The following is a 22,366-nucleotide window of genomic DNA, read 5'->3' as shown; positions in this document are numbered from 1 at the left end:
TGTTGGCAATTTATTTATAAACTCGACTACTATAGTCTGTTATCGAGAAGGTTAAGGATGATAACACTTCGATCTCTCGGCTTTTATCATTGTTTCCCATGATATTCCTATGAATAGGAGATGCACATTAAATAGATGATGATAATAGATGAGGATGTTACACTTTATACGTATATTTATATAAAATTCGTTGTCTTGGCAACTGAGTTCTAATTTTTTTTTTTTTTTAATCATTTATTTAGTTACAATCAACGCATTTTGCGTTATAAGCAACAATGATAACAATAAATAACATACGAGTACACATATCAGAGTGGAGAAGTTACCCAGCGGTAACACTCCAATAACATTCTACATTCTACTGACTCTCTTCATCAGAGAGGAGACCGCGAGGCCACTGTCTTTTAAGACGTCTAGAAGTGTTGTCTTGAAAATGTTCTTGAAGATAGATGTTGTACCAGTGGATTGCGATGTGTTTGAATGTTAAGATGGAAATTTCTGTAACGTGTTTTTGCAACTTGTGTGACGAAAGGAATGTTCAAGTCTGTGTGAATGGTTTGATTGGTGACGTAGAAAGGTGCGTTTACTATAGAGCGAAGAATTTTAGATTGCAAGGACTGGATCCTTTGCAGATTTGAGCGTTTGGTTGAACCCCACAGTTCGATGACATAAGCCCCGACTGGCTTTAATATACTTTAATGGCAGAATGGCTTTAATATAAGTCTTTTGTTGTCCAGAGTGAGTTTTAATCTGTTGTTGAGTAGTCTTTTCAGTTGTCGGAAGCGTCTGTTGTGTTCTGTTCTCTTAAATGTCGAGTATGAGGGTTCCATGTGAGTCTTCTGTCAAGGTAAAGCCCAAGGTAGCGGACTACGTTGACAGCTGGTAAAGGAATAAGATTATAAAAGACAGGAGGAAGAGTGATGCGTCGAAGAGTGAAGGTAATATTTTGAGATTTAGTTTCGTTCAGTTTGATAGCCCATTTTTTGAACCAATTTTCTAAGGAGGTGAGGTGAGACTGAAGGTTTCTATGAGCTATTATTGGGTCTTTGTCAGTAGATAAGATGGCAGTATCGTCAGCATAGGTGAGAAGAGTAGTTTGAGGATGAGTAGGTATGTCTGAGGAGTAGATTGTGTACAGAATGGGGCCTTGCGGAACTCCAGCGTCAGTATGGCTGAATGGAGAAAGAATAGTTCTTACCTTCACTCTAAAATGTCTGTCAGTCAAGTACGATTTCAAAATGAGGAAATAGGTGGCTGGAAGGATGGTCTTGAGCTTCAAAATTTTAAAGTAATTATTTTTGTTCGAAAAGTAATTCGAAGTGTTGTAACGCACCAGTGAGAAACCAATATCTTTTCTATAAACAATAAATACATTTTAAAAAATACTAAAATAAATAAAAATAAAATTCTTTTGAAGTAAACAGTTATTAGAAGCAGTAAATAATGGAGAGCAACTGCACTAAATACACGATAATTTCAAATTGAAGTATTTCATCTACTTAAAGTAAATTAAATACCACAGAATTTCACTTACTAAACCAGGAAACAGTTTTATCCTAAATATTAACTTTAAAAAAAACTGCACTATTTGCTATAATTATTTATATTAATTTTCACAACTTGAAAGTTTGGTTGATTTAAGTTGCATTGCTGTTTTTGTTAAATTGATTTACTAACTTCATACTTTTTCATCTCTATAGGAATCTAAAGAGATTGGTGTTTCGGGCGAGTTGCCAGCTACTGGATCTGAACTTTAAGCCATGGACAAATGAAAATTCCCGACTTTGCACTATGTGCAATTTGGGTGTTGAAGAGTATGCTTCCCACTTCCTTGCCGTGTGTCCTGTACCCAGAGGGAGTACAGGGTAAGATGGCTCAACAAGGTTGAGTTGACCAGTGAGGAGTCAATAAGTTGTTTAAACAGAAAGGGCGACTGGTACCCGTTATGTACATACGAGGGTCGTTTAAAAGTCCGTGCAAAAATAAAAACTACTTAATTTTTTGGGGTAAACCTTTTTTATTTTTCAACATAGTCTCCTTTTAGGCTTATACACTTCGTCCAACGCTGCTCTAGTTTGTTGATCCCTTCCGAATAATAGGATTTGTCCAAGTCTGAAAAATAGCCATTCGTTTCTGCAATCACCTCCTCGTTTGAATAAAATCTTTTTCCCGACAGCCATTTCTTCATATTGGGGAACAAATAGTAGTCTGAGGGAGCCAAGTCTGGAGAATAGGGGGGGATGTGAAACGAGTTGGAACCCTATTTCCCTTAATTTTGCGACCACAACTGCTGAGGCGTGAGCTGGTGCTTTGTCGTGATGGAAAAGGACTTTTTTGTGGGCCAATCGTGGGAGTTTTTCTTGCAGCTCGGTTTTCAAACGGTCCAATAACGATGAATAATATGCACCTGTGTATTGTTTTACCCTTTTCCAGATAGTCGATGAGGATTATTCCTTGCGAATCCCAAAAGACAGTCGCCATAATCTTTCCGGCCGAAGGAACGGTCTTCGCCTTTTTTGGCGCAGATTCCCCCTTGGTAACCAATTGTTTAGATTGTTCTTTGGTCTCAGGAGTGTAGTGATGTATCCATGTTTCATCCACAGTGACGAAACGACGCTTAAAGTCCTGCGGATTCTTCTGGAACAGCTGCAAACCGTCCTTGCAACACTTCACACGATTTCGTTTTTGGTCAAGCGTGAGCAATCGCGGCACCCATCTTGCAGATAGCTTTGTCATGTCCAAATGTTGATGCAAAATATTATGTACCCGTTCATTCGAGATGCCCACAGCACTAGCAATCTCACGCACCTTCACTCTTCTGTCATCCATCACCATATCATGGATTTTATCAATGATTTCTGGAGTAGTAACCTCAACAGGGCGTCCAGAACGTTCAGCGTCACTTGTGCCCATATGGCCACTCCGAAAATTTTGAAACCACTTATAAACTGTTCTAATCGAAGGTGCAGAGTCACCATAATGTTTATCAAGCTTCTCTATAGTCTCCTGAGGCGTTTTGCCTTTCATAAAGTAGTGTTTAATCAACACAGGAAATTCTATTTCGTCCATTTTTTGAAAATCACTCGACTTCCTCGATTCAAACGAATGCCAAACACAAAGAAATAGACCGATCTGGCTGAAACTTGGTGTGTGTTCTTCCAAGAGATGCTACTAACTAAACATAACCTCGATACGCGCCAGTGGTGCTATCTCTCTGACATTGCACGGACTTTTTAAACGACCCTCGTACATACAGACCGCTTCCATTTATAGGGCTTTCCGATCTCACAATTTAATGGATAATTTTATTTTATTCTTCAATTGTTTAATTTCATTCTGTTTGTATCTTAAATCTCACACTAATTATTTTATCTCTAATTTTTTACTACTGAAATACGTCATTTTTATTATTTTTTGTTGTAAAAAGAAAAAGAAAGTGTAATTATTATTTAATTAATTAATAAAAAGTAAAATTAGAAGTAAATATTTTCAGTTTGTTTTATGAGGTTAACTTGGCAGACGGACAAATGTTCATTGTCTATAGTGTACATGAGAATATGAATTTTAGTTTGTAATTTGTAAATAAAAACCCTATCTACCTATCTATCTATCTGTCATCTCTTTAGGAATAAATGAGCTGAATTGAACCAATTAAATTTATATAAAAAAATAAGTTAGTTAACGCTATCGATTAGCGTGCTGTGAATTCACGTCGCCAAAAAGGAAGAGATTAAATTTCGTTTCTGATTAACGTATTTACATCATAAAAATTTTCATGGTTGGCCGGGGCCCAAAAAATTACAAAGATTTTCTTACGTGTTCGACGTTTCGGACAACTCTAGTTTCCTTCTTTAGGAATGGTTTGTAGAGCTAGGAAAAAAAATGGAAAGAATATTTTTTTAAAAATTGTTTTTTCCCCAGCCAGTCATTGAAGTTTATTTTGGAAACAACATCCAAACATCTAACTTACTCATTACAAAATGTTTACAGTAAATTATGTGTTGGTAGTTGGACGTTAAGCCCCGCCTGAAAAAATAGGCGATTACTTTACTTGTTTTTTATTCGTAGCAGTAATTTTCTTCTTCTTCTTTTTCAGCTGCTGAAATCCTAATTTGTGGCTACACTGGATTGGCAACATGTTCGTCCTCATGCTACACATATCCAAATTTTCTTAATTTGCATTTAAAAAAGAAAACAGTTAATGGATCTGTGAACGTTTTGTTTTGGAAATACCCTAAAACCTATTCCTTTTACAATTTATTTTTTAAGCTAAAAAAAGCATCTAGAAAAGAAAAATTGACTTAAAGAATAACAAACAAAAAATCGTGTGACAATGCTCAGGTAAAGCAGGAGGTCCTGAAGGGGACAATAGTGCAGCTGAAACCTGCATCAACACAAGCAATTGAAAAGTGCAGATGGTTGAACTTCAGTAAATACGAAATTTTCTTTGAATAAAAATAAAAAAAGCTTCATAGAAAATTACTATCGGCAGTAAGTTCAGAATGTAAAGGAGGAAAGACTCAAGTTCGCACATTAATCACGACAGCTCAGTTTAAATTCAGAAATTATTTAAAAGTAGAAAAAAGAGAACTATTGTAGTTCTATCAAATGGTCATGAGGAAAGATCCATTGTGGAACAGCCTTATAATTCAACGCAAGCTATTTCTAAGGAGACTTTAGGGTTGAACATGATTTTTTTTTCATCCAATTAGATATTCATTACCTAGGGTATAACAGGAGCACAGAAGACCTATGACTCTGGTCATTGACAGTAAGTAAACTAATGCCTATTTTTTGCAGGCGGGCTCCGCGTTAACTACCTATTTAGGTATCGTGGACGGAGGCGTCTAGCAACATACTTTACTATAAAGTTCTCATATTAAAAACATTAAATAAAATCCAAGGCCACAATACATGTTACGATTTGCGGCCCTTGTCTCTGACCACTCGGCTACCGTGGCGCCTCTGATGAATAGTAGTAGCAGGTTAACATTTTCATGAAAATTTTTGAAATTATGTGCCGATTTGTTTGTTCAGTCAGTATCAGAACAAATACCGAGTATAACCTTCCAGCCGAGTATCTCACAGATACAGACTAAGACTAAAATAATCGCAGTTTAGTGACGGAGCGGCGGAGGGTGCTGTCCTTTAAGCAATGCTACACCGTCACGACTGGTTTCCTTCACCGCTTATCTCATCTTGTTTGGGGTTGTACATTTCTTTGCAATTGTCGAACCGTGCCTGACATATACTCGCGACCAATCGAGTAAGTTTCCAGATTTACCAATTATTTATATTTTTTCTTCTACATGTCCATCAAATTGAACTATTTTCAACATTGTTTATAAGAATATTGTTTTCTACTGACCGAAAAAGACATAGTATATATCAGATACGAGGAGGAAATATCTGCGAAAGCTTTCAGACAGTCTAGTGGCTGAACATGCTGATTGTAATTATAACACTTATTGACTTGAAAAAAATAAAAAGTGCTGACGTTTTCTGAGCATTTTTTATTAGTTATTTCAATTATTAATAATTACAGATGTTAATTAATTAATTTCATTTCTTCTATTGATAGAAAAAATTAAAAATACCAAAGTTTATCTGTAAGATACGCACGCCCGCTGGAAGGGAGTATAATAAGATTAGTATGTTTTTACGCAATAATGGGACATTTAGTTTCAAACAGGACACATTGTTTTATTCATTTAATATTATAAATCTTTGGACATAAACAAAAAAATAATAACTACGATATGGCCTACAAGGGTGAAAAAGGCAAACACGAATATTTGTTTATAAAGTTGTATAAAAAATATAACGCTGGAAATGTCACTTTCTAGCTTAACTAGCTAAAGGTTACGTTTGTTCATATACAGCGTAACCTTATTCAGTTGGAACTTTATTCAGCAGAATTCTATATGCAATACGTCTCTAACAATAACAAATATAAGGGGAACAAATGTAACGAATATTGTGAGGTATTATTACATTAAAAAATATTATTAAATTAATTTAGTAACTACAAAATAAAAAGTAAAAAACGGGGAATCTGGACAAATTACAGAATACCTGGACTATTTATGAAAGAACAGGATGGTCCTGGTAAAAACAGGACGAATGGGATCCTACACCAGGTAAAACTAAAATTTCTTTCTTATTCTTACTTTAGAATAAGTTTTATGCAATTAAGGAATAATGATTGATTAGTTCATTTTCAAAAATTTCGTCATATTTATTATTTATTTAACCGAAGATGAATAAATCTTTCATAAATTATTTAATACCAAAATAAATTAACGAGTTGAACAATCGTGATGCCATTTGGCATTTAACAGCTGTCCTGAATGAAATGTTAGGGAGATTTTAGGAGAGTGATAAAGGCACAGAACTAGCCAACATATGTTCAGTGAAACTATTCTAGGATATAGCCTTCAAACAGACGTTCATAATAGTTAATCACTTAAACTAACGTTTGGTTAAATCATTAACGCAGAATTGGATAAAAACTAATAGCGCTCCTTTATTGTTGATGTTGCGTCTAATTCCGTTGTTTCATGCGTCATCATTGTATTGGAAGGAGCTAATGGCAACCGTAACCTACTTGGGTTATACATACGGTGACCATTCGTACTGTTTTTGGCAGGACAGTACTGTTTTTTAAGACGATGTCCTTTTTTTTTTTAAGCATAAATGTCCTGTTTTTTTATTTATTTGTACTGTTTTTTAATGAAATTTAAATTATACTCAAATTTAATTTTTGAATGTAAAAATATAGTATAAATGTATAATGTATAATAATTAAGTTCGCAAATAATCGTTTAGAAAAAAAAATTCTACCTTTGGACGAACCTTTAGCGTAAAACAACCTGTTTTACCGATAGAGTAGACTAGTCGACTAGTGTAAACATCGATCGCTAAACATCATGTAAAAACTAATAACTAAACTAACCTATACTATTATATGGCCATTGTTTTGTAATAACCGATCTCGTTTTAATAAACGTATTAATATTTTTTATAGATTTTTTTGCTCCTTGTCCTGTTTTTTTGATACAAAAATAATGATCACCGTAGTTAAACAGAGAATACTGTACTGCAAATGGGCTAAATTATTTCTCATTAATTTGTTGTCAAATATATATAATTATTTTTTTTTAATAAGTTATTTATTCACAACTCACAGGATTATTCTTTCCCTTTGATATTAATTGACAATCAGAACAGGGCAAATAATGTCTACCACGATTAAACTATCATCAAACACACTAAATACTTGTTTACGACTTTTTCTCTAGTATGCACGCGCTAATATTGTTTTTAAAAAAATTATGGTAGAACAACATCTGAAGTCATTAGCTCCCGGACCTTTTTTAAACGAGGTGATGGGCTCTCTGGGCAGTGGTCCCCAGTTACGGCCAACTCCGGCCATCATCGGACAGTAAGCTGTAAAAAGATTTATGTATGTTCTTTCATTTTGTTTTTTTTTGTTTTGTATTATTTAATTGCAGGAAGTGACATTTAGAAGGCCCGACTAAATTAACAAGATGCACGACTAAAAAACATGTTATGTAGATATTGTTTAAATAAAATTGTACTATTCATCTTTTTTTGGTAATGATTCATATATATTTCTAGTACTTTCTTTTTTTTGCGAATAATCGGTATTTTTACTAATTTCATCTCAGGAATCTGTAATCAGTAGCCTTTGGTCCCCCCAAGCTACTGGCAGTCGCTTTGTTGTATTCTTTAAGTGTCTATAGTCTTTAAAGAACGTTCTAAAGAATGTTTTATAACATTGAAGGAATAAGGATACGCTAAACCGTGTTGGGGGTACGCTCCAAACTTCCTGAGATTCCTTTATCCTCCTTCACTCTCCAAGGGATCTCTTCTTTCTTAAGATAATACCAGAGAAGGCAGCCACTAAATGAAAACATCAATAAACAAATCGATTTTAATTGTTTATATAAAGCCTTTCTACAGGGTGATCCATTTAAAACGCACCAATCGCTTATAACTTTTTAGGAAAACGGAATTTCGAAAAAACCCACGAAGTAAACTATATGTTTTGTTTGGTCTAGTTTTCAAATTTTTCTCCCCCGATGCTGTATCTTCATTTTTCACGGAGTTACGGCCAAAAACCCAATTGAGGTTACATAAGAACCACTGGTTTTGACAATGATTATGAAAACTACATAAAAACCTATGAAAAATGACGTTAACCCCGTTTCGATCTCCCTAATATTAGTCGAGATATTCAGGATCAAAGTTAAAATTTTATCTATTCGTGAACGGTTTTCAATATTAATTTTCCACCAGAAATACACGTTTTGGAAGGTCCTCTGACTGCAAAAAATGTTATTTGTGACGCAAAGAACAAAAGTAATAATAATTGAAGATTTTAAAACATGTAGTGTAATGTAATGGTTGTGGGTGAATCAGGATAAATTGGTTTTATCATCAAATAAAAGCAATCATCACATCATTTTAATGCACCCAGTATGCAAGACTTCTTGATCTACGATCTATTTATGAACGTGTATTTCTGGTGGAAAATTAATATCGAAAACCGTTCACGAATAGATAAAATTGTAACTTTGATCTTAAATATCTCGACTAATATTAGGGATATCGAAACGGGGTCAACGTCATTTTTCACAGTGTTTTATGTAGTTTGCATAATCATTGTCTAAACCAATGGTCCTTATGAAACCCCAATTGGGTTTTTGGCTCCGTAAAAAATGAAGATACAGCATCGGGGGAGGAAAATTTGAAAACTAGACCAAACAAAACATATAGTTTACTTCGTGGGTTTTTTCGAAATTCCGCTTTCCTAAAAAGTTATTAGCGATTGGTGCGTTTTAAATGGATCACCCTGTATAAAGGTTTCCATCGATCTCTACCTTTTTATTACGTATTTTTACACATCATGTTCCTGAATTTTATTTAAATTTCTGGTGTAAATATTTCTATTAAAAAGAACTTCCCTTGAAATGTACATTTCCAAATAATATTTCTATTTATATTAATTCATATTAATATATTGTTTGCGGGCTAACATTACAATCAGTGTAATCAGAAGGGAAATATGGTAAAGGGAATAGAAATGGATCCTGTTTTAAATTCAAGACTCCAAAACAATTAAACGCTATTCACTCCTTTTTACTCACTATACTGGACGATTGTAATTATCATGCTTATGTCAAGCAATGCAGAATTATTAAACCAAATGTTTACATTTAATTGTAATCTTTATTATTTAGAATTTGTTGAAACTGTTAATGTACAAACTTACATGTTGTCTGATTAAAATACATCGTCTGATACGATTAAAAGCTGAATTTAGAATACCAGGTAAATACATTTCTAGCTTCATTCAGGCTATTAATTAAAGTATTCAAAAGAATGTCAATGTTACTGTCATCCGGGTACCAGATTGTTGCCATTTCTACTTTTACTGTCAGCTTTTCAATTCTCAAAGATTATATTACATGCCGGAATTTGTCAAGGTAAATTCATCATCTTTATCTATCAATAATGTAAACGTCTCATAATAACTCGCCTTATAATTTATATAAAGTAACAATGAATCTTTAAAGCTCAATAAGTATTTTATTTTAATTATGCATTAAGATTAGAATTATTTATCTTCATTCATTTTATAAATTATTAATTTTTGCGTTAAATCATCGCTGTCGGAACTAATTTCCAGATTCATGTCTACCAGAAATATTTTTTTCCCTTGATCAATTTATCACCCACTGTGAATATGTGTCGACAATTTAGTTAGCAAATATGTTTAAATTTCATTGTCATATCTTTAGAATAAAAGAGTGTAATAATATAAAACATCAACAGTGCCTTTAGGGACAGCTTGGGTAATCGCAGTTAACAAACTAAGATTACTGGTGTAAAAGTAGAAAAGAGTTCTGCGGAGAAAGAAAAAATTTAAAATCAGGACAAGAACAAACTAGTAAATGCTTAATTTAATTTGTCATTTAACTTTATTTGGAAATGTACATTTCAAGGGAAGTTCTTTCATAATTTATTTGCAAATTAATCCAGAACTAATCCAGGTAACTAATCCAGAAATAAAGTCAGAAGTAGAGAACAAGAAAAATGGTAGCGGTAGGTCTACGTTCCATTGGCAACTAACATGTGACCCCTACACTCTCCCTTGCTGTTTATTATTATTACGATTATTATTATTTTTTTTCTTTAATGATTTAAGGCGCGTCAACATCTAAGGTTATTGGCGCCCGGAGCATTTTTCAATGCACTGCCGGCCTCCGGACAGTGTTCTCTCGTTACAGACAACACTGTCCATCACCGGACAGTGAGCTGTAAGAAGCTCCTAGGAAGAGAAAATCTAAGGGTCAGCAGCTGGATTGGAACCCGGGACCTCCGCGTGGGAGTCCAGTTCGCAAACCGCATAGCTAATCCCTTCCTTATATATATTATTATTATTATTATTTTTTTTTTTTGGCGCATTGACTTCTTGGTCATTAGCGCCCACTATCTTGTTTCTTCTTCGTTCCTTGTGCCACACGAGCTGGGATGACACGTGTGCAGACCCACAGCTTCCAATCACTACACCTTGCTTGACAAGGTAGGGTGGAGCCTGGGTCTATTATTATTATTATTATATCATCCTTAAACAAACTACAAATTGATAAAATAAATAACGTTTTACTAAAAAAAAAGCAATGCGATGTGGGTAATTACAAATCTGAAAGCCCGATTTGCCACCTTGCAAAGAAGACTTTTGAGTTTTATCGATAAATTGCACAGTCAATGCAAAAATGTAGATCTACAAGTATTACTTGCAAAATTTTTTTTTGTTAAAAATAAAATCCTTCTAAAGGAAGTTGTGGAGATGATGGGCATGAGAACACTGCCTCTGTAATAATAACAGAAGATAAAATATCTAATTAAAATTCTAACTTTGCAGAAAATCGGTTAAATTGAAGAACCATTTTAGTAATACATTTTTTGGTAAAATTTGTGGCTTTTTAGCGATATTAATTTTGTCCGACTTTACTAATAAGAGAAGGAATTGTGATGATGCAAATTTTAGATTTTATGTTCACCAGAAATTCTCTTGAGCCCCAAAAAGAGGATTTCAAAAATTAGTATGCGCATTTTATGAACAGCATAAGTCAAAAAAACAACATCGCAGAATGTTCAAATGAAAGTGCCATTAATTGAATGGATTTTCCCCAGTTTTTTGGAAATTTCTCGAAAACGATTTCTATGATTTTCTTTTAAATTTCTCACTCATTGCGCAATTGCTCATAGATTTGCATTTGTAATATCTTTCATGACGAAGATATTCGTCATGAAAAATGTATAAAATTTTGTGTTATGACGAGTATATTCGCCATGCGTTTTCTGTAGTGACCATCGGCAGTTAATTTTGCAATTTTAGTTAAAACTAAAATATATTCGTAAATTTATCTTTAATGTTTTTGGTTCCTATTTATGTTAATATAAATAAAGGAATAAATGTACATGAAATAAATAACGAAAAAAATATAAAAGTCATTTCAATGCAAACCCATTTCATATCAAACATACTCTGGGTTTGACGAATATATTCGTCATCGCTTAATTTGTACGACGCGCGTAGGGGACACATTTTCCAACAAGATAGTTAACTGGTTAAGACAGTCCAGCGGCGATAGGTTAAGTCCTAAAATGCCAGAGGGTAATATTATATGGAATGAACTAATTAAGGAAACTACCAAATTAGATCTTCGGTTAATTGAAAGAGTACTAACATATTGAATGTTTCTTTTTTGCTTCTTATTACGCAAAAAAGCGCAAAGAAAAAGTCGTCTAAATGTCATATAACACACGTCTAAGTTTTACATCAGAAGATTTTAAGAATTTCTCAAAACGTAAATTTCCGTAGAGAAAAGTCGTTCGAGAGTTCGCACAAGATTTTCCTTACACCTCTGAAGACATCATATGTAGTGATGACATCATGCGATGCCGGTTGTCTGACTATCAGAATCACTCGCACTCAAACTTTTGATTATTTTGTGCCTTGTTTTCTTCAGCAATTATAATGTAATTGATTTTTTTTTTTTGCGATTTCATTTCACCACCGATTAAACACGCACCTTCCGCCCGCCTCACGAGAACATATGAGTTGTACATATGTACTTATATACTTGTATAATTTCGAAAGGGCCTTAAAACCACAAGTTCCCCTGCTATTAATAGCTTATATGCAGACAATAATACGTAGCAAGTTACTATATCTGTCTTATGTCATAATTTCTCATAATGGTCTATATTACACATATTTTTTTTTTTTTTTCACTTTATTTATAAAAATAAATAAAGCCCCAAAAAGAGGCTATTAATACAGATAATTAATATCTATTAATATAAATTTACAACTGCAACAATTGTTGCACCAAGTAAATCTGATCTTATTGGTTCAGTTCTCTTGAAAAGTCATGGTTGGAGCAATCACCCACTGGCGAAACTCCTTCACAATGATTTAATCACAACAGATCTCTAGGCCATTTTCGCTTCAGTCGACGAGGAGGATTGTCTGGAAGGTTTAGAGAGGAGAGTTGTAGGACAAGAGGATTAGGATGGAGAGCTAGGAGGCTGTGAAATTTACGGTAGCGAGACTTTATTAGGTCAGTGACGAAAGGGATGTGAAGGTCGGTGTGTATTGTAAGGTTAGAAATGTAGTAAGGAGCATTCAGGATTTTCCGTAGGATTTTTGACTGTAGTGTCTGCAGGCGTTTGGAGTTAGAAGGTTTGGTTGAGCCCCACACTTCAGCTCCGTTTGTCCATATGGGTCTTAACAGTGTTTTGTAAATTGTCAGTTTGTGGTTCAAGTCGAGTTTGGATCTGCGGTCAAGTAGTCTAGTAAGTAGCTTGTAGCGTCTGTTCACGTCTTGTCGTTTCAGTCGAGTATGTGGGTTCCAGGTGAGTCTCTTGTCAATGTACAGTCCTAAGTATCGTACTACGTCAGCTGGAGGAATAGTTACACCGTTCAGTAGAACTGGTGGACTTGCAGATTTTCGTAATGTAAAAGTAATGTGCACTGATTTTTGTTCATTAATTTTTATTTTCCATTTTCGGAACCAGGTTTCAAGAAGATTTAAATGGATTTGACTGTTCTGACTGGCTTGTATCGGATCGGAGTGGGAAGAAAGTATGGCAGTATCGTCAGCGAATGTTGAAACTATTGTATTTTGAGATAGAGGTAAGTCAGCAGTGTATATTAGAAAAAGAAAAGGGCCTAGAACGCTTCCTTGAGGGACTCCAGCTTTTATGGGTATAAAGGATGAGAGGGCCTGCCCTTGACGAACGCGGCAGTAGCGATCGGTTAAAAGATTTTAAGATCAAGTAGTAGGTGAAAGGAAGATGATTTTTAAGTTTGTACAGTAAGCCCGAATGCCAGACTCGATCAAAGGCCTGAGCCACATCGAGAAAGACACCCGAACAGTACTGTTTACGCTCCAAGGAAGAGGATATGGTATCTACCACACGGTGCAGCTGTTGAGTTGTTGAATGAAATGCGCGGAAACCAAATTGATGTTCAGGCAGCAATTCCTCTATTATAGGGATTAGACACCTTAGCAGAAGCTTCTCCAGTATTTTCCCTAAAACAGGTAAAAGGCTTATTGGACGATAGGAGCTAGGTTGCTGTGAAGGTTTATTGGGTTTCAGTATCATTTTCATTATGGAGTATTTCCAGAGCATTGGAAAGTAAGTCGTTCGTAAAACTGCGTTGTAGATGTAAGTTAGAAAGAGAATACCACTTTTTGGTAAGTTGCGTAAAATGTATTACACATATTAAAACTAAGAAGTGAAACCGTTAGAATCGTGCATCTAAAGACTTCATTTCGTATTCAGTACGTAAAAACTTTTTTTCCCCTGCTGATTTTTAATAAATGGAAAAGAAGAATTTTAAAACTCAATATTTGGTTAAGTTATAAACAAAAATTGAGGAATCACTTGCACATCATAGACTAGCCAAAGTTGTTTAGAAATTGTTTCCTGATTCCAAATTTGTTAAAACTTTTTCAAGAGATCGCCAAAGCAATGAATGAAGGTCTCGAAGTTGAGGAGGAATATTTTCCATTTTTTTAAAAAGTGTAATTTATTATATTACTAAAGGAACTTTAAAGGACTACAATGTATAGGTTTTAAACATGTAAGAAAAGTTTACTTCCAACCTCTTATTAAATAATTTTATAATCGTTTTAATAAGTAATAAAAAATATTCATTCTCAAACCTAATTGAAAATCTGCAAAGATTAATTTGGAAATCATTGAAGCCCATAGTTCGTCTGCTCATTTCCAAAACTTCATAAAAAAACTAAATCGACACTCTCTTTGGAAGCTTCGTAGCATGCTTCCACATTATGCGCCGAAGTCGAAGCATAACAGAAGATTTGTTTTAATATTTACAAATGCTCAGGACTGTGTTTTGTAGGTGTGAAAAAAGTCACATGGTTAGTTTACCACGTTTAATTAGATTTGTTTTTTTTAATTTTTTACGCTTATAGCAAAAAAAAAATCTGAAGTAGACCAGTTTTTACAAATTTCTATCTGCTTAAAAAATCAAAAAAGTAAAACGAAACTCAAACAGAGAATTATCTGTCAGTAAGAGTGTAATATCTACGTACGTATGAAAAAGTTTACTGTCGAGCACTTTTTTTTCTGGTAAAGGACACTTAACAATGTTCTGTCTAACTGTACTAAATTTAACCAAACAGTAATTGCCAAAAGGAAAAAAAGAAAACCTATTAAACTTTGTTGAGACGGATGCCATTCGTTACCTACACTAATGGTACTGTAACGTAACACATTGTTTCTGTCCGTATTCTTTAATTTGAACATGGCAAATTTTATTTCTAAGTAAATGCTCTTCATTAGATTTATTATAACCAAAAGTCATTGCAAAAATTTTTACTATTTATTTTCTGTTAAAATATAATTCAAAATTAACAGTAAAATTAATAATAACATACCTGTAATAAGATCGTCGCTATGCCCAAAGTGGTTGAGGTTGTAGAAAATTTGTAACCAATTTTGGCTGTCTACTATCTTGCGGTGTGTACAAGGATACTGGTTGGCGTGATGGATCTGGCATGGCGAACCTTAATTTCTGCCAAAATAATGAATCACCCCATTGTAGGCAAGTATTCGTTTTGAGATACAGTCTGAGATCGGGATCAAGTTCCCTGGGCGCGAAGTCTCCAACTAGTACAACAATTAACAGCCTTCTACGATCTTTTAACACCTCATGTAAGGGGGATTTAAATTCAAATCTACACCATTCTGAGTTGAGGAAATTTCTAGATAACACAACGATTGTACGTTTAGATGATTCTACAGCTTCAAGAATTGTATCTGCCACATATGAGCTAACATTGAAATCTCTATAATGTAGGCATAATCTAAATTGTGATTCCAATTTTGGTGCTAATACTTGTGTGACAAAGCCTTCATCTTTAACGCAATAACTGACGTAAGCATCAAAAAGACGATCTTGATCTTCGTCAAAACCCGTAGCCTTATAGCACATCCGCAGACCACATCTTGAATACACCCAGACTCTTAATTCTCGTCGATATGCGAACATTCCACAAACTATACCAATGCATAAAATAAATGCAATGAAAGTGAGCAGCAATAAAGGTAGATAATCTTGAATTACCTGCCGGTCTACTATACCTCGAGATCCTCCAGCATACAAAGAACACCAAGTTGAATTGAATTCTTTCAAAGTAGGACCTAACATGTGTGTTCTATTATCAATAACACAAGCAATATGTTTACTATCTATGATTTTAGCATAGTTTGCTCTAACCCAAGAGCTCATTTCATGCATATACTTGCAATCACAAGACCACTGGTTACCAGCAAGCCCAATTTCCACTAAGTAAGGGTTAGCCTCAAACACGGACACTTGGAACTTGTACAATCGGTTGTCGTCTAATCGGAGAACCTCTAGTAACCCCAAACTAGAGAAAGTTCGGTTATCGATAAACTGTAACAAGTTGCCTTGGAGATAAACTTCTCTCAAGTTGGCCAAACTTGCCAGTTCAAACCCAAGCAGTTCTTTAATGTGGTTGTTCTCTAAATGTAAAATGGATAATCTCCGTAGCCCAGTGAATGTATGATTGTAGATGGCCGCAATGTTTGAATTATTTGCGTACAAAACTTTCAAATTTTTTCTGCCAATAAACGAATGACTTATAAGTTCTCCAAAATTATTACCATCTAAATAAACCTCAGTAGCGTCCATTGGTATATTAGCAGGCATTTCTACATAGCCACTGTTTGAGCAATCAACTATATTTGCTGCCCAAGATTGATCATGGTAGCATGTGCAATTTTGTGGACAAGTCATTTCACAATCGCATGCATCAAAATCACAACATGTACATAATGCAAAACAATGGGTTTTATAAGGGCAAACAAAGAATGATGACTCAGCATCCACTAATGGAACGTATAATCGATCTCTGCTATATAATAATTTACAATATATTCCATCCAGATCCATTACTCTCGGATGTTGGCGAAGATGATCCAACATGTTTATTCTTTGCAACCATTCCATGGTACAATCACACTGAAATGGATTGCCGCCAATATAAAACTCTGGTAATGGTCTATTTTCTTCCACTGTTGTCAACTGTAGAGCACTCAGTTCCATTTCTTCTATTTGATTCGCATACAAATCTACTCTTGACAAATTAGTTTTCTTTAAAAATGTATGTGCTTCAACTGTAGTTATCAGATTGTCATTCATAAAGAGTAGCTCGATACTATCCGGAATCGAAGTCCCAGTTACTTTGGTTAATTTATTAAAACTAACATCTAATGTTTGAATTTTAAGATCGGCCTCTAAATTAAAGCGGTTATCTAATTCGGTAATATCATTCTTATGAATATCTAACCATTGTAAGCCTTGAGGTAAATAAGCGTAGTCAAAACGTTCTAATCTATTATCTGAAATATTTAGCCAGAGCAGACTATGTACATCAGAGAATAAGCCGTTAATATCTGTTAACAAGTTGGCATCTAGGCGTATAGCCTGAAGGTTGGAATTTCCTTCAAAAGCGCCGCTTTCTATTTTATTAATTTTATTTTTAGACAAGTTTAATATTTCCAGAGAGGGTAGATCAGTGAATGTTGTTTTAGTTAAATTACTAATTTGATTGCCAATAAGACGTAGCCCGTACAAGTTTGTCATGCCGACAAAGCGAGGATTATCAAGGTTAGAGATGTTGTTCTCACCCAGGTCGACCGTCCTTAATAGCCTCATATCACGCAGCGCGATTGGCACACTCCTTAACTTATTGCCGTTTAAATTCAAATCTCTCAAGCCCGTACAGTTTCTAAACGCATCAGAATGGACTTGCTCTAATAAGTTATTGTCTAAAGATAATAAGCTTAGCACATAGAGGCCATTCAAAGCGTACGCATCGATATAGCTAATTTTATTATAACTTAAGACCAGAGTATGCAGATTATTCATTGGTGTGAATGTGTCCGGAGGTATTGCATCAATTGAGTTGTGCTCTAAATTCAATATCTGCAAAGTGTACAAATCGTGAAAAAATGTAGGATCCAATTTAGTAATTCGGTTATGGGACAGATTTAAGAGAACAAGTCTTATTAATCCAGAAAATGTGCCACTGTTTATCCAAGCGCTGGTTAGTTGATTACGTGAAATATCGAGATCCAGTAGTTGATTTAAATTGGCGAATAGTCCCGGCGAGAGTATGCTAATTGAATTATTTTGCAAATATATCTCTTGAATTGAATCAGCCGCATCGCGAAACAGTTCTGAAGGTAATGCGACAACTTTATTGTTTGACAGATCAAAATGTGTTAAATGTTTAAGTCCGGCTAATGCCCTGTCTGCCACCATTGATACTTCATTATCATGAATGTATAGTTGCCTTAGACGTCGTAATGAACTGAATCCATTTGTGGGTAATAATACGAAATGGTTACCTGAAGCATCTAATATCTGTATATCCATATTGCAAGGAGTGGTGGCCACCTTTTGTTCCAAATGTTCATCATCCTGACTGCTGATCAAGGGTTGCGGTGGTGGGGTTTTCTCTCTGAATCCAAGCTCGCTGATATCCTGAAGACGATTGCCGCTCACATTCAAACTAATCAAATTTGCCATTGGACAGAATATATTCTCTGGAAATGACCAAATATTATTCAACGCAAGATCAAGTCTTTCCAACTGTTTAACATGTTGAAAACAATCTGTGTCCAATTCTAAACTTAAGGCTGACCAGTCTATATTATGCGTACGTATGGTTAAATTTCGTAGATCCACCAGACCATACAGAGCGCCAGATACTAATTTTGTTAATTTACAATACTCCAACCCCAGTTCTCTTAATCGTATTAGATGTGCAAAACTTTTCTCCTCGAGTGTACTTCGTGACATGAGTGTTGGGTCACAGCGTATCATTAATGAAGCTGTATGATCTGTTGGTATTACACTGAAATTTGTTGTATCTAATTCTGAATTTATTGTCCTTAATGTACATGCCAAAGAAACTTCAACACCAGGTGGTTCACGTATCCACCATTGACAGTCTTCTGGTGCTTCGTAACGCAACGTTGTGCTGTTGTTGTCTGAGGCTTGGCCAAACCAAGGAGTGGCGGCCATTAGCCACAACACAAGCAACAACATACACATCACTCTATCATCACTAAATAAAACACCCGTTCGCACGCGCAAAGTATACCGTAAACTACAGGAAATGCAGGTTGAGTGAATGAAACGGCGGAGAGCGCCCGGTGTTGCGTTGAAGGACAAAACAACACTAACCACCGGCTAACACCGATTCCAGGCTCGTACTGAACTGAAGGGAGTCACTCCTCTGAGCCTGCGTTGCCCCCTCCAGCAACCCTACCCACTCAACAACCACCACCCGTACCAACGCACCGGCCAAAGCGGACGCACCACCCTAAAAGTTAATAGCAACCTTATTCTTTATTAACCGCTGCACATTTCAAAATATTTTTAAATAATAACTTTAATTCTAAAAAATTAGATCCAGAAGTAAATGCTAAGATATTTTGTGATAAGCGCTGTACGCAATCAGGTCCGCAGCTAAATTTCTTACGTCCAACGTTGTAATACACATAACTCGCATTACAAACAAGAGGTGTAGAAAATTTATGTCTAGCTTGCAAATAAAAGTAAATATTTCAATAGTTTCAAATTTAAGAGGAAATTGTATATGTTAAAAGGAAGGAAAATTTAAGGTGTCTTGAGAACGAATCATTTTTCTTTCTTAGCAAGGGTATGTGAGTTTGGGAACTCAGAAACTATAACTTTTCAAATGCGATTTTTCTTAGTTTTTCTTAAATAAATGAATAATTTCACAACATTTTTTTTTTTAACTGCTTTCATTGATAATTTGTAGGCTTATCACTTTCATTTGAAGCTTTTTCGTAGAAAATTAATTTCTTTGAGATTTTTTGCATACTGCCATCTTAAGATTCTCTCTAAAGCTTCCCTTCACGACAATGAATGTTATGTATCTATACAATGTCTAGAAAAATTAAAAGTAATGTAGAATTTCAAATACGAGTATATTAAACATCTTGTTTTTTTTTTTTTTCATCCAGCTGGAACGCGGCCAAAACGGCTTATCTGGGCATTTTGTTTCTAATAGTTCTCACTTAAACTAGTTTTTTTTATTTCAATCATTTATCGAGAAAAATTATCTTGATAAAGTTATGGAAAGTTGTGGCTGGGATTGATGAGGAAGGTGACAATTATGTGATGAATTTTAAGAAAATTCTTGAATTGGAGCAAATGATTCTCGTCAGATTTACAATCGAAGTTTTTTACCAGCGTTTCCAGAATATTTTTGTTATTATTATTTTGTTTATATTTTTTTAATGATATAAGGCGCGTCAACATCTCAGGTTATTGGCGCCCTGAGCTTTTTTCAGTGCACTCCGGACAGTGTTCTCTCGTTACAGACAACACTGTCCATCACCGGAGACTGAGCTGTAAGAAGCTCCTAGGAAAAGAAAAGCATTTAATAATGCTTACTCACGTGAGATTGAGATCACGGAAGGAGTTTTACAAGGAGAATCTATGTCACCACTTCTGTTCAGTTTGTTTATTTCGGATATTGTTACGTTTTTCCGGCAATCAGGAGTGGAAGGTCTCCCTATATGTAGGACTTGCGACCTCCTAATGTTAATGTTCGCCGATGACGTAGTGATATTGGCGGAATCTTGGTTGGATGCCCAACGTAAACTGAGAATTCTCAATTCTTATTGTGAATCTATTGGTCTTGCTGTTAATGTAGAAAAGACAAAAGTTGTTATTTTTCATGGGAAAGGCAGAATCCCAAAACAGCGTCAGTTGTTTTATGGAAATATGTCAATAGAGATAACAAACAATTACATTTACTTGGGCGTCAAATTTAGTTCATCAGGGAAGTTTTTGCTTGCATTATCCCATTTTGAAAGAAAAGCAAGCATTGCAACTAACAGGGTCCGTACTATTTTGTTGCGTTCTCGTGCGGATAGTTGGGACACCATGATGACTATGTACAGAGCAATTGTAAGAGCAACATTCCTGTACAGTGCCGAGCTTTGGGGTTGCCTTTATGGTGAACGGGTTGAAGCATGTCAAACGCGTTTCTTGAAGAGCATGTTGTCTTTGCCTGCTAACACGCCTCATTATTTGGTTCGATTGGAAACTGGATGCGAATGGTTGAGAGTGATGCTGTTTAGGGCAATGCTTAAGTGGTGGGTAAAGTTAATCAATATGCCTGATTCTAGATTGCCTAGGATTTGTTTTTTGAATGAGGTTAGAACGGAAGGGGGATCAAAGGGTTACAATTGGGCCTCACAATTGAGATCACTGTTAATAATGGTTGGTGCTGATAACTTATGGTTGCAGCAAGATTTGTGCACCGTTCAGCTTAATCTTTCTGACTTGGTGCTGAGAATGAGAAATCATTGTATCTCATTGGATATTAATCGTGCCCTTAATTCTCGGTATAATACAATGTACAGGACTGTGAGTTTGCTTGGCGAGCCGGAGAGTTATCTACGACTTAAATCTAATTTTAAAAAAATTAAATTTATTTGCCAAATTCGCTTGTCTTCGGATAACTTATTAAGGTTCTCTATCGCAGGTAGGTACTATTCGATTATGGCCAGTGATATATGTATTTTATGTAGCAGAGCGACAAAATCGTTGTACCATATTTTATTTACTTGTCCAGCCTTAAACCATTTAAGATCTATATATTTAAGCGACTATGAATGCTCCCTCAGCTCACTATTTAGCGATCTCCATCTCATTCATAAAATTAACAATATATATAAATATTTTCTGCACGCCATGTCCCTAAGGAATCTTATAAACTAATTAATATATTTTCCGTGATCTGTTTCATTAGATTCATTCTATGTATTCCTTTTTGTTTATTTCATAATTTCTTTTTTCTTTTTATTACCTAGGATTATCTGATTTATGTTTTTGTTTCCAAGATAATGTTTTTTTTTTGTTCTTAAAATTATGTAATTAAAGTCTGATTTTGTTTTTATTTGTAATCAAAGTTGATTTTTATCTTACTTTCTTATTTTGTCTCTATGTATTATCAGTTTGTATAATATAGTCTGTACTGATCTTACTCTATTTGTAAAAACTTATGTTTACACAAATAAATTATTATTATTATTATAAAAGAAAATCTAAGGGCCAGCAGCTGGGTTCGAACCAGGGACCTCCGCATGGGAGTCCAGTATGCTAACTGCATAGCTAATCCCTTCCCTCTATTATTATTATTATTAATATCAGTCAGTTATCCTTAACGACATCAGTCATTAATTTGTAAGGAGTTATTGATAAATGATTTATCCGCTAAGGATTGAGTAACGGTAAAATAGGTAACGAACATTGAACTCTGACGCTGTTATTTACAAGGGCTGTTGTACTTCTTCAATCTGTCCGATATTTGACTTTGCTCTGAGTTAATTATTAATGCAGCATGTAGATTCTTTGAGGAAAGGGCTGAAGCCCAGTTTCATGATGTGCTTGTAACATTGAAAGCTACTTTCTTGACCAAATTTTAGCTCAGTTATTTATTATTATTATTATTTATTTATTTACGTAGTAATTTATTTATTAGCAGTATTATGTGTTCGACATGTTTTAAGTGGTAATAAGCTGATTTATACTTGTGAGCAGACAAGTAAAACAATTATTTTGTTAGAAGTGATTTGCCCTCTCAATAAACCATTTACTACAGTTTTTAGAAGTGGGATTCGCACTCAAAGTTTGCAGTTTTGAACAAAAAATAAAGATAAA

The 22,366-nt window shown here is 34.8% G+C and overlaps 1 protein-coding gene across 2 annotated transcripts in view; it reads right to left on the bottom strand.

The window, feature by feature from the left end:
• Nucleotides 1–18,875, bottom strand: part of Toll-6 (Toll-like receptor 6) — a 493,343-nt gene extending 474,468 nt beyond the window's left edge. For both annotated transcript variants that reach the window (XM_074139096.1, XM_074139086.1), the window contains exon 1: nucleotides 15,009–18,875. In XM_074139096.1, the coding sequence (XP_073995197.1) occupies nucleotides 15,026–18,718 (3,693 nt within the window). In that variant the 5' untranslated portion in view covers nucleotides 18,719–18,875 and the 3' untranslated portion in view covers nucleotides 15,009–15,025. The remainder of the gene's footprint in view (nucleotides 1–15,008) is intronic.
• Between the last annotated feature and the right edge of the window lie 3,491 nt (nucleotides 18,876–22,366).

Source organism: Rhodnius prolixus, unplaced genomic scaffold, assembly GCF_049639745.1.
Source record: "Rhodnius prolixus isolate KJV_2025 unplaced genomic scaffold, Rpr scaffold_1, whole genome shotgun sequence".
In the NCBI taxonomy this organism is placed as follows: Eukaryota; Metazoa; Arthropoda; class Insecta; order Hemiptera; family Reduviidae; genus Rhodnius; species Rhodnius prolixus.
This window is presented reverse-complemented; position numbering and strand designations above follow the sequence as displayed.